The 12,285-nt window shown below is 36.0% G+C and overlaps 1 protein-coding gene across 2 annotated transcripts in view; it reads left to right on the plus strand.

Moving 5' to 3' along the window:
- COL21A1 (collagen type XXI alpha 1 chain) overlaps window positions 1–12,285 on the plus strand; it is a 201,884-nt gene that overhangs the window by 171,107 nt on the left and 18,492 nt on the right. Inside the window, exons 20-22 of one of the 2 annotated variants that reach the window (XM_081524368.1) lie at window positions 7,063–7,107; window positions 9,319–9,372; window positions 10,971–11,024. In XM_081524368.1, coding sequence (XP_081380494.1) covers window positions 7,063–7,107; window positions 9,319–9,372; window positions 10,971–11,024 — 153 coding nt within the window. The remainder of the gene's footprint in view (window positions 1–7,062; window positions 7,108–9,318; window positions 9,373–10,970; window positions 11,025–12,285) is intronic. The other variant, XM_081524369.1, reaches the window with a different exon arrangement.

Consider the following 12,285-nt stretch of genomic DNA (forward strand, 5'->3'; position numbering starts at 1 on the left):
ATAGAGTCAGTGATGCCATCCAACCATCTCATCCTCTGTTGCCCCTTCTCTTCCTGCCCTCACTCTTTCCCAGCATCAAGGTCTTTTCCAATGAGTCAGCTCTTCGCATCAGGTGGCCAAAGTATTGGAGCTTCAGCTTCAGCATCAGTCCTTCCAGTGAATATTCAGAGTTGATTTCCTTTAGGATGGACTGGTTTGATCTCCTTGCATCCAAGGGACTCTCCAGAGTCTTAGCCTCTATATGTTTGTGTTTTTCCCAGTTTTCTTCTTGTAATTCATTTTTAGTTTCATACCATTTTGGTTGGGAAAAATGTTTGATATGATTTGTTTTCTTAAATTTATTAAGACATGTGGCCTAACATGTCATCTATCCTGGGGATTGTTCTGTGTTTACTTGAAAAGAATGGGTATTCTGTTGTTTTGAAGTGGAACATCATATATTATATATATGTATATATGCATATATATATATATATATATATAAATATGTTAAGTTCATTAGGCCTAATGTGTCTATTAAGTGCAAAGTTTCCTTACTGATTTTCTGTCTGGATGGGGCATTAAAGTTTGCTGCCACTATTGTTTTACGGTCAATATCTCCCTTTATGTCTATTAATTGTTTGCTTTATGTGATTGGGTGCTCCTAATTTGAGTGTAAGATGTTGCAAGTGTTATATTCTCTTATATGAGCAATCCTTTTACCATTATATAATGTCCTCCTTTGTCTTTTTAACAGACTTCTGTCTTGTCTTAAGTATTGGTACCCTAGCTTTCTTTGTTTCTATTTGCATGGAGATTTTTTTCCCATCTCTTCACTTTCAGTCTCTGTGTGTCTTTAGGTCTAAAGTGAGTCTCTTGGGGGTCACAGATAGATGGGTCTTTTCTTCAAATCTGTTCAGTCTCCTGTGCCTTTTGATAGGCGCATTTAGTTCATTTACATTTAAAGTAATTATTGATAGGTATACTTATTGCCATTTGGTTAACTGTTTCTGGTTGGTTTTTTTTTAGTTCTTTTCTGTTTTTATTTTCTTCTCTTGTCTCTTCATTTTTGATTTGATAGCTTTCTTTAGTATTATATTCAAATTTGTCCTTATTTTTTTTATCACTTACAGGTTTTTTGATTTGTACATACCATGAGGTTCATATATAACAACCTCTGTATATAGCAGTCTATTTTTAAGTTGATTAAAAATAATCAAAGAAACTATAAAAAACAAAAAAAAAATCAAAAAAAATCAAAGAAAAATAATCAAAAAAACTTTTGAGTGTGCTTAAGTTGAAGCACACTCAAAAAGCACTATATTTTAATTCCCCCAACCATGTTTTATGTTTCTGGTATCATATTTTACATCTTTTAATATTCTGTATAGCTTAATTATTTTAGATATTCTGATTTCCCTGCTTATGTCTTTAAACATCATACTAGGTTTTTAGTTGGTTGATCCACTGCCTTTACTATATGCTTGCCTTTAACAGTGAGAATTTTTTCTTTCATAATTTTTTTATTTCTAGTGATGACCTTTTTTATTTTTAAACGATTTAAAGAAGTCCCTTTAGCATTTCTTATAAGATTGGTTTAGTGGTGAAGGACTCTTAGGTTTTGTTTGTCTGGAAACTCTCTCTCTTTCATTTGTGAATGATAACCTCTCAGGGTAGAGGATTCTTGATAGTAATTTTTTTCCTTTCAGTACTTTGAATATACACCAGTCGCTTCTGACCTATAAAGTTTCTGTCATAAAATCAGCTGATGGTCTCGTCTTACGGAAGTCCCTTTGTATGTAACTATTTGCTTCTCTCTTGCTGCTTTCAATATGCTCTTTTCAATTTTTAACATTTTAATTATAATGTCAACTGGATTCATCTTGATTGTGATTCTTTGTTTCCTGGACTTGGTTGTTTATTTCCTTCACCAAGTTGGGGAAATTTTCAGGCATTATTTTTTAAAATGTATTCTCTATTGGTTTTTCTCTGTCTTCTCCTTCTAGAACCCCTATAACGTAAATGGTGGTGTGCTTGATGTTGTCCCAGACATCCCTTAAACTATCCTCCTTTTTGAGGGGGGCTGTTTTTTCTTTTTTCTACTCCTATTCAGTGATTTCTACTACTGTGTTCTCCAGATCACTGATCCATTTTTCTGCATTCTCTAATCTGTTGTCAATTCCTTCCAGTGTATATTTCATTTCATATTCAGTATTTTTCAATTCCTATTGCATTTTGAAAAAAAAATTTTCTCTTTATTGATGTTCTCACTGAGTTAGGCCATTTGTCTCTAGAGTTCAGTGAGCATCTCTGAGATTATTACTTTGAACTCTTTATCTGGAAAATTTCCTATCTCCATTTCATGTAGTTCTTTTTCTGAGGTTTGTCTTGTTCTTTCCTGCAGAAGGCATTCTTTCATCTCTTCAGTTTGCCTAAATCTATATGTCTCTTTCTGTGTATTAGGTGTAACAGCTACATCTCCTGGATTTGAAAGAACAGTCTTATGTACACGGTGTCCTGTGGAGCTGAGTGGTACATTCCCCTCTGGTCACTAGAGTCAGGTGCTCCTGGGGTGTCTCCTGTGTGGGTCACACGTGTCCTCCTGTTGTGACTGGGCTGTGATGGCTGCAGGGTCCCTGATGTGTGGGTTGACTCCCTGGATCAGGAGCTGCTTTGGGGGGATGCTGGGACAGCCTGCTGTGTAGGCTGGGGAGGGAGGTGCTTTAGAGAAGCCAGCAAGGGCAGGTCCTCTGGGGAATGCTGGGGAAGGGGTGCATAGTATTATCTAGGTTGATAGAGAATCCCAGAAGTACCAGGCAAGCAAGGTAGAAGGAGAGTGAAGAAGAATGATGCCTGCCAGCACTTCTGACCCCAGAGAAGCTCCACCTGATCCCTGTCCCCCAGCCCCTGCCTTAAATTGGTCAAAGGATCTCCTTCTCATCTGACCCAGGAGCATTTCAAGCTGCTGCATCTGTTTTGGGACTTGGAGCGAGTGTAAACCCCCTGGTTTTCAAAGCCAAACGTTATGGAGCTCATCTTCCCAGGGTAGGGCCTGAGGGTGGGAATCTTGACGTGGGGCTCACACCCCTCACTCCTCAGGAGGCACCTCTCCAGCTGTGATACCCTCCCACTGGTGGGTCTTCACACTGGGGATGAGAATTCTAACCAGATTGCTTCTCTGCCCCTGTGTAGCCTTTTCCTTTTGTCCCCAGTTGTAGAAAATCTGTCTTGCTAGTTTTCAGGTTGTTTTCAGAGATGGTTGTTCCATATGCAGTTGTGATTTGGTGTGTCCATGAGAGGGGATGATCTCAGGATCTTTCTAATCTTCCATCTTGATCTGGAACCTCATTATAGTATTTTTCTGCAGTCAAAATCAGCCAAATGTGGAAAGGCAAAGTTAGTGAATGAGCGGCAATGCTAACCTGTTGGTGCCCCCTAGTGGTAGGCCTTAGATTGCCAGAGTCATCTCGAACACACTGTAAACTTTGGGGAATGAGGTAGAGGAAGGTAAGGTGGAAAGATGTTAAAAAAGAAGAATAAAGAGAGAGAGAGAAGAAAATCCTCAAAATGGAGGAAAACAAAAATTGAGTCTTGGAAATGAACTGACTTCATTTATTTTTCGACTTTCAGGAATGAACTCGGAGAAGTCATGAAAATTTGTTTATTTTAGTCCCAGCTCTGAGCTGTGTGCTTGCTGTGTGCTTAGTCGCTCAGTTAAGTCTGAGTGTTTGAGACCCCATGGACTGTAGCCCGCCAGGCTCCTCTGTTCATGGGGATTCTCCAGGCAAGGGTACTGGAGTGGGTTGTCATTTCTTCCTCCAGGGGATCTTCCCGACCCAGGGATCGAACCCAGATCTCCCGTATTGTAGGCAGATTTACCATCTGAGCCACCCAGGAAGCTCGAGCTAAGTGCTGATGACAACTCACTGACATAATATACCAGCCCTAGAGCTAAGTTCTGTTATTTTTCATCATGTATAAGATGGGGACACTGAGATTCTTATTTAAATATATGGCCTGGAGTCAATCAGTACGAGATGAGGGGCTGACTGGCTCCAGAATCCAAACTTTCAACTGCTTCTATTCTGGCCTTTATTAATAATTAGTTGTAATGTCTGTAGCTAATAAGAATGATACTGTCAATATATGTGTTTTGTAGTCATTGCATCTTTAGGAGTGAGCAAATCACTTCTTGATATAATAGAAGAAAACTTTATATGCTTCTAATGTTTTGATAACTGTATGATAATAAAAATCTGTAAAACTGTGTATAAAGGTTGAAATTTTTGATTTAAAAATTCCACTAGTTGATTAGATTTGTTTTTAGTACATTGAAATTATTGCATTACTTAACAGCAGATTTGATCCAAGAGTCAACAACCATACCATCCAGAATGCACCAATCTAGTCAGATTTGACCCAAGATGCTCTAACTTCAGGAGTTAAATATTCCATTGCATGTGGAAAAGTATAAACTGATATCTTGTCTTTTCTAAGTAATGCATCATGGACATATTTCCTTCATTATGAAGTGGTCTCTAGGAGATAGACACCAAACCCTTTATTCTGAATCATGCATTTCTATTTTTGATGAGTCTTTTGTTATACAGTAATGGTTTAATGGTTACAGAGAAGCTTCTAGAACATTTTTCCATGTCAGCATTCTTTCACCACAGCGTTACACAGGATTTTCCATTTGATTCTCTGCTCTTCTTCAAGCCCAAACTGAAATCATAGAAGTGGAGGAAACATGTTCCTTTATTCTCACCAAATAAAATTCTTGCTTCTGTCTTTACTTATACATGTTCACAGTAGCCTGAACCCAAAACCACACAGGCTGAATATGAAATATAAAATAGTTGGCTTGGAAAAACATATACCCTATGAAGTAATTGTTACTAAATACTTTTGAATCAACAAACTGGTAACATAAAAATGGTTTTGAATAGTATTTCTACTAATGTAAAATTGGCAAAGTTTAGTCAATTTCAATGAACGTATTGGGAGACCCAGGAAAATATTGTCCAGGAGAATTTTATTAACTAATGTAGCTCTGAGTGATTTCAGTTCTTATGAACTCTCTCTCAACAGTTTTTTATTCTATGCATGCTTGTGGTATTATATTAGTTTTGCCAAGAATTGCTTTTACAAATTGTTTTACATTTTATTTTGAATATTATACAGTATTATGTGTTTTTCTTGGTATTTATAAAGTAAGTATTTAGTAATTCTTGATACAGTTGAACTAGAAGATATTATGACTTCTTTTCATTTCTTTGACTGAATGTAATCATGTTTGACTAATTTATGAAGACAGGCAATAGGAAAAGGAATCTATTTTTCTTAATCTGAAACCCTCCCAAATACGCTTCAATAGTAGATATTGGATATGTTGAAATAATGTAAGATTTGTGGGTATGTCCTAATGTAGACTGTGCTTAGAATTAGAATTATTCAGATCAAAGGTATTAAATCAAATCCAGGGACTGATCTGGGTGGAATGGGGGCTCTTAAGACCTTCTAGGAGGCGAGGCCTGGGTGCTGCTCAGGGATGTTTGGGGATAGTTTTGTTTTTCGTTCAGAGTGAAAATGTAGCCTTGCTGACAGTGGGGTTGGCTGCAGAGACAGAAGTAACTAATAACTACTAATATAGATGGTGTAAGAGCATAGCGATTTGAACAGGGATGAAACCTTAAGTAACAAAAGTTTCTAGGCAGCACAAAATTCAGCTTCTCAGGTCTGATGGTGTCAGGGCAATTGCAGGATCTCCTTAGGAATTCTTGGGGCCAAGCAACACAGCACTGACACAGCTGCAGAACTATGTAAGTCCACCTTGCACCTGATAAGAATTTACGGACAGATTTTATTTGAATTTTATTTAAATTCAGACCTTCATCATTTTACTGAATTTGTGTGAGTGTGCATTTGAATGGGATTTGGTTCTGGATGGTTTCATGCTGAATCCTGGTCTATTGAAGCGGACTTTGACTGGTTACTTTGAGAGTACGCATTTTCTGCTTTACAAGCATGCAGTTCACATCACTCAATTTTCTTTATACTCATCACTCAATTATCTACTTTTAATTTCTCTTTAAAGTGCTAATGGGCATACTGTGCTCATGTATTACGATGTTACTTTAAATTTTTATCTTGTTTTATTTATTCTCTAGTTAGTATGTTTATAAAGACTTGTGTTTTCAACTGGTGTTGTGACCCCTTGTTGATGGTCATCACTCTCATACAACTTTTGTTCTCTGCAAAGGGTAAACTGAATTGAGCCAAATAGGATCAAACTGAATTCCACTTTATAGAACTTAAGTTTGGGTTTTAAAACTCGAACTGTGTGCTGTATCTTGCACCATAATTATGGCTACCGCAAGGACAAGTGTTAGTAGTCAAGATGTGAACGTCAAAATAACGGCAGACTCTCCCTGCAGTAGAAAATACTTGATTTCATTGCCCTGATTTATGGAGGACCACTGCTGTTCTTTGAAAGACTTGATGCAGAGGGCTTTCAGAGAAATACTGATGGTGCTCAATTTCCCTATCTCCCAAATACCTTTTTTGGCCAGAGTCAATACATATACATAAAAACAAATGTTATTCATTTGTTCCATTAAAGTGTCATCAAGAAAGGAGCTAGGAAAATGGAAAGGGGCTAGGAAGAAATAAATATTGATGGTACCATCACTGTTCAATAAATATGTGATAAATGATCATTTTGGTAAATGCATCGAATGATGATAGATCTACATTCCTATTAATAAATGTGCTCACATTATTCCTAAAGCTAGACAATTAACATTAATTTCTCTGAATCTTGCTAGAAGTTAATATCCTCATAGTTTCTTTTCTTAAGTCTGTATTTAAAACTATAAACATCAGTACATGTTCATATAATATTAAATCTCATAAATTTTTTCTTTTCCAAAATTTAATTCCTATAAATGACAGTTTCATGCTGTCAAGAGCTACGCTTGATGATTTGTGTCATTTGCAAGTTAAAACTCCCATTTTTGCCTATTCTTCTTTAATGATACCGTCTAAATTTTTAAATTAAAAATCTACTTTATTTATTTTTAGGGAATCCCAGGATTTCCTGGAAACCAAGGATTAATGGGACAAAAAGTAAGTACAACTGAAAGTTGAAATAGTTGGCCCTGGGATCTGTTTATGAAAAGGGCAAAGTGGTGATGTCTGTTCACATAGAATATATTTTGTCACATTTATGGCAATAGTTAATGGTTCAAATATGATATAATTTTGGAAGCTATTATTTTGACCTTACAATTTGTTTTTGTTGTTTTATACAGGTAGTATAAATTTGAATTTACACACATGCTTTCTGTTTTACTTGGTTACTTTCTATCTTGTTTTCTTAGACCATCCTTTCAGGATAAGTTTTCTATTTCCTGAACTATATCTTTAGAAATTCCTTTAGTACAAATATCTTGATTGTAAATGTTCAGTTTTTATTTAATTATTAAGATCTTTATTTTACTCTTGTGTTTGAGAAAGTATTTTTGTAGGGTGTACAATTCAAGGTTGATGATTATTTCCTCTTGATACATTGAAGTTTTTCTACTACCATTTCCTGGCTTCCATGTTTAACTATGAAAAATCTGCTCTTGTTCTAATCATCATGCTTTTGCTAGTGATCTGTGCCTTCTTTGGGCATTCTTTAATGTATTTTATTTAGTTTCTAGTGTTTATTTAGTTTAGTGTTTTTAGTGTTCTTAAAACTCAGTGCAGTGTGTCTAGATATGGATTTATCTTTATTCATCTTGATGGGAATTCAGTTTCCTTCCTGGCTCTGTGTAGGTATTTCTATTAACTGGGAAAGACGTGGGCTGTTAATCTCCATGTTACTTCTCTTCATTCTCCACCTTTCCCTCTTTCTAGAAAATCTAGTTAGACATCTTTCATTCCTTTTAATTTTGTCCTCTCCATCTCTAAATTGCTTACTTTCATATCCTTGATCCTTAAATTCTGGTTAATATTTTGGATGTTTTCCAGTTTATTTTCCATTTATTCTTCCTTTACTGTGTCTAACCTGCTGTTTAAACCATCGGTTGATATAAAAATATAAGCAATGATATTTTTCATTTCTAGAATTTCAAATTTTAATGATATCTTTTTATTCTTTTTTCTTGAAGTACAGCTGATTTACAATGTTGTGTTAGTTTCAGGTATACAGCAAAGTCATTCAGTTTTATATATATATATATGTATATATATATATATATAAAACTGTTCTTTTTTTGGATTATTTTTCATTATGTGATGTGAAAGTTGCTCAGTTGTGTCTGACTCTTTGTGACCCCATAGACTATACAGTCCATGGAATTCTCCAGGCAGGAACACTGGAGTGGGTAGCGGTTCCCTTCTCCAGGGTATCTTCCCATCCCAGGGATTGAATTCCCATCTCCCACATTGCAGGCGGATTCTTTAACCAGCTGAGCCACCAGGGAAATACTGAATGTAGTTCCCTGTGCTAATAGCATCCTTTTAGTCTTGATAGCCTCTTGTTCTGTTTTCAGTCCTCATAGTCTTTGATGGTTCTGTTCTTTCATTTGTAAAGATTTCAGATAATAGCTCTGAATTCAGTTTCTAGCCATTCTAACATCTGCAGTTCATTGTTATTATTCTCGATTCTGAGTCTTGTGGCTTTCTGCTTCCTTTGTCTTGATTGTTGATTCTGAGCTCATTGCTTCATCCTAGCAGGCAGGCACTCTGTCAGCCTAGCTGAGGCTTGGGAAGCCTAACTACCTTCTGCTGGCAGGCCTGTGTACCACGCCAACCCTCTTTGAGAGTCTTGAGCCACTGTAGGTGTTAAAGACTCCTGCCCTCTCCCCATGGCTGCCCAGTGTTCAGCTTCCTAAAAGCTGAGCACGTACCCTCAACACCCCCAGCCCTCTGGTTTCCTGCATCTCTGTCTCTGATGAGGTTTCTGCACAGTTCCAAATCTTCATAATTACGGTTGTAATCCAGAGTATATTTTATTAAAATAAAGGATCTTTGAAGACTTCCCCTACTTCTCATAAGACCAGCACTCTCTCAAAGAGGATGAGGGCTTTTGTTCTTGATTCAGAGAAACTCTTGGAGCATAAGGTCAACCACAATCCCCAAAGTTGAAATCTAAATGCTATGATATGCTCAGTCATGTCCAACTCTGCGATACCATGGACTATAGCCTGTCAGACTCCTTTGTCCACGGGATTTTCCAGACAAGAATACTGGAGTAGGTTGCAATTTCCTTCTCCAGAATGCTTTGCTAGGAATTCCTAATGATGAATTGATAATTTACAATTTTAAACCTTATCTGTATTTGATTTTTAGGGAGAAATTGGGCCTCCAGGACCACTAGGGAAAAAAGGAGCTCCAGGAATACCTGTATGTTAGTGACATTATTTTGGGGTGTCTGAAATATTGTTGCTATGTACCAACAGTCCTTACTCTGAAGTTCACAAAATGGGGGAGTTCAGCAATGAGATATATAGGCTCCACAAATCCCATCCATTTGTATGAAAAAGATTTTGTCCATTTTTATAGAGGAGAATAGATTTCTTCAGCTTCTCAAAAAGTTGGCTAAGAAAAGATCAAGAACTCTTACTGTAGATAAACCATAAAACAAAGACTCCAGCTCTTTATTTAAAAAAACAAAAACCAAAAAACTGAGCACCACCATGAAAAGGTCTAAAAATAAACGTTCTTTTTTTTATTTTTACACAATTTGCAAATTTATTTATACAAATGAGGAAAAATACATTCAGAACAGGTAGTATAGGAAGATCCTAAATTAGTGAAAAAATAATTTTGAAGTTTTAGAAGTAAAGGGACATGAGTTTGCTGCTAAAAGTTGTGAAAATCCTATGGTACATAAGACTCCATAAAAAATTTCTGAAAGTTATTACTAAAAGTGATGTGGATTTTAACCTATGAAATTGCCTGTAACAGCTTTTTCTTTGAGTAAAAAAATCTGATAGTTTCTGACTTTTCATTTAATTATTTAAGTTTAAAAAGCAGGATTTACCTTGTGAAAAGATTTGATAAAATTTTGGTGAAAGATTTGAATGGAACATTCTTCCTCTACCTCCATCATCATGGTCAAATTATTTTTTCATTGAAATATTAAACTTAATTATTTACCAGTATTTAAGTTAGCATCCATAAAAATGAAAATATTGAATAGAACTTCATTGAACTTCAAACATAAGTATATTTAATATTTCTAATACCTGAAACACTATGCTATGAGTAGTATATTTCACATTTTATAGTTATAATAACAGCCTAAATTGATAGCAAAGCATAGTAGTAATGACATGGTATTTTCAGTGTGGCTATATTGAGAGTCTGTTTTCTAATAATGCTAACTGAATATTTTTGCTCATCACATTTCCCTTGCTATGATAAAGAGAAAGCAAATGTTTTTAATATGTATAACAGTATTTAAATTGAATCTAAATTAAATTAGTTCCTTGTTGCTAGAGTAGTTATTCAGTGTTTCATTTTGAATCATATGATTAGTAAAAATATGTCCATTTGTAATTTACAGAATATTATATTCACAGAATTTATTAGATTTTAACACTTTAAAAACATCATTCAAGAAAATAAAAAATGTAAGTAAAATTGACCAAAATAATATCTAGGAAGAAATTTAAATGTTGGTCATCATGAGAAAAGAAAGAGAGAGTGTTGGAAAAATAAACTTTTCTTTATAGTCGTTTTTTACTAGCTTTCCAGTAATTTTTGCTGTTGGTAGGTGATTTAAGCAACCAGTTATAAGCGCTTTGCTGGCATTCATGTTATCTTGCATAACTTGATTCTTTACTCTCTTTTATTTGGTTGTGTGAAGGGACGTTTCCCATATATTGCATTATACATTAGTGGATTAATTATTATGGGACTGTATAACTTGAAAATTGATTGACTGCTTTTTAATATTCTTCTCTAAATTGCTCTTGCAATTCCCACTTAAAATGTAGGGTTTGATGGGAACCGATGGCTCACCAGGTCAACCTGGAGCCCCAGGATCTAAGGTAAAGAAAATGAAATTAATAAGACTGAGGACTCTGTGCAAAATGACGATTGATGTACTTCAGTCAGAGTTTTCACTACAGTGATATTATTTTCTATAAACAAGCACTTGAAGGAATGAAGTCTTAGGTGAAAACCAAGCATATAAAACACAGTAATGTAAAACAGCCCTAGTTTAAGCTGGAAAGAGTCCAGGATCCTCATGACAGCCCTCGACCCTTACTGGTAGCTCCGGCGCACTGAGGAACACCCAGAATTGTAAGGAGCCCAGTGCTCAAGCCACTCTCTAGAGCATCCGTAGTGATGAGGGAGGGTAACTTTACCAACTTCCAAGCATTTTTTTGGTATTTTATTTTGTGGAATATGTGTGGAATTTTTATTTGTAAAATGCCTTGTAATAAGTTTTATTAGGCATTTTCTCCCTCAGGACTGGGTGTTATAAGTTGTCATGTTCTCTTAACTTCCACATTTAAAAAAAGAGAGGCAAGCTTGACAAATATATTGAGATTTCAGGTGATGCTGTTCTTAAGTTAGAACTGAAATTTTTTGAGTTCCATGGTTCAACCATTTTCTAGGTGTACAGAGTGAGCTGCTAAGAGAATTTCTTTTTTTCTTGGCTTATTAGAGGATCAGATTGGGTACCTTCTGGCTTAAGAAACTATTCTTGACTATTTAATGGGTAGATTCTAGGATAGCTTTCTGAAAGAAAGTGATGGAATCTGCTCTTTTGAAAGCATTCATCCTTGAACTAGACCGGGGAAATAGATCCTGGCATACAACATGAGTAGATGGCCTAATCTTGTCTACTTTTAATTTCTAAAGTTCCTAGAGAAAGAGATAGGATAAAATGCCGTGGGAGCCCAGTGAGTCAGGAAACGTAGCTGCCCTATTACCAGGGGTGAACTCTGAGGGCCCTTGGAACATTGTGGGTCCCAGCAGTAGTGAGTGTGCACTTGCCAAATGGGCTTCTCCATCATTTCTCAAGGTCATTTTGTAAGAAAAATAAAGTATTTGTACGCTCCTTAAATAACTGGGATATAGTGGACTCTCCCGTGATTCTGGATGCTCTGATTCTTAAGAATTACAGCCTAAGATTTTAATCAGGTTTTTAAAATTAGCCACTTCCCATCGTTGGCTCACACTGAGCTGGAGGTCAATTAAATCTGTTGGACTTTCCATAAAAGATTTTAGAGCAGCATATTTGTGGCATCTACCCCTTGCGCAGGTCTGCTAATATGGCTGGTGAGTCAAGTGATTCTAACA

This window comes from Giraffa tippelskirchi, chromosome 8 (genome assembly GCF_054371585.1).
Source record: "Giraffa tippelskirchi isolate mGirTip1 chromosome 8, T2T-mGirTip1v1.2.pri, whole genome shotgun sequence".
NCBI classification, from domain to species: domain Eukaryota; kingdom Metazoa; phylum Chordata; class Mammalia; order Artiodactyla; family Giraffidae; genus Giraffa; species Giraffa tippelskirchi.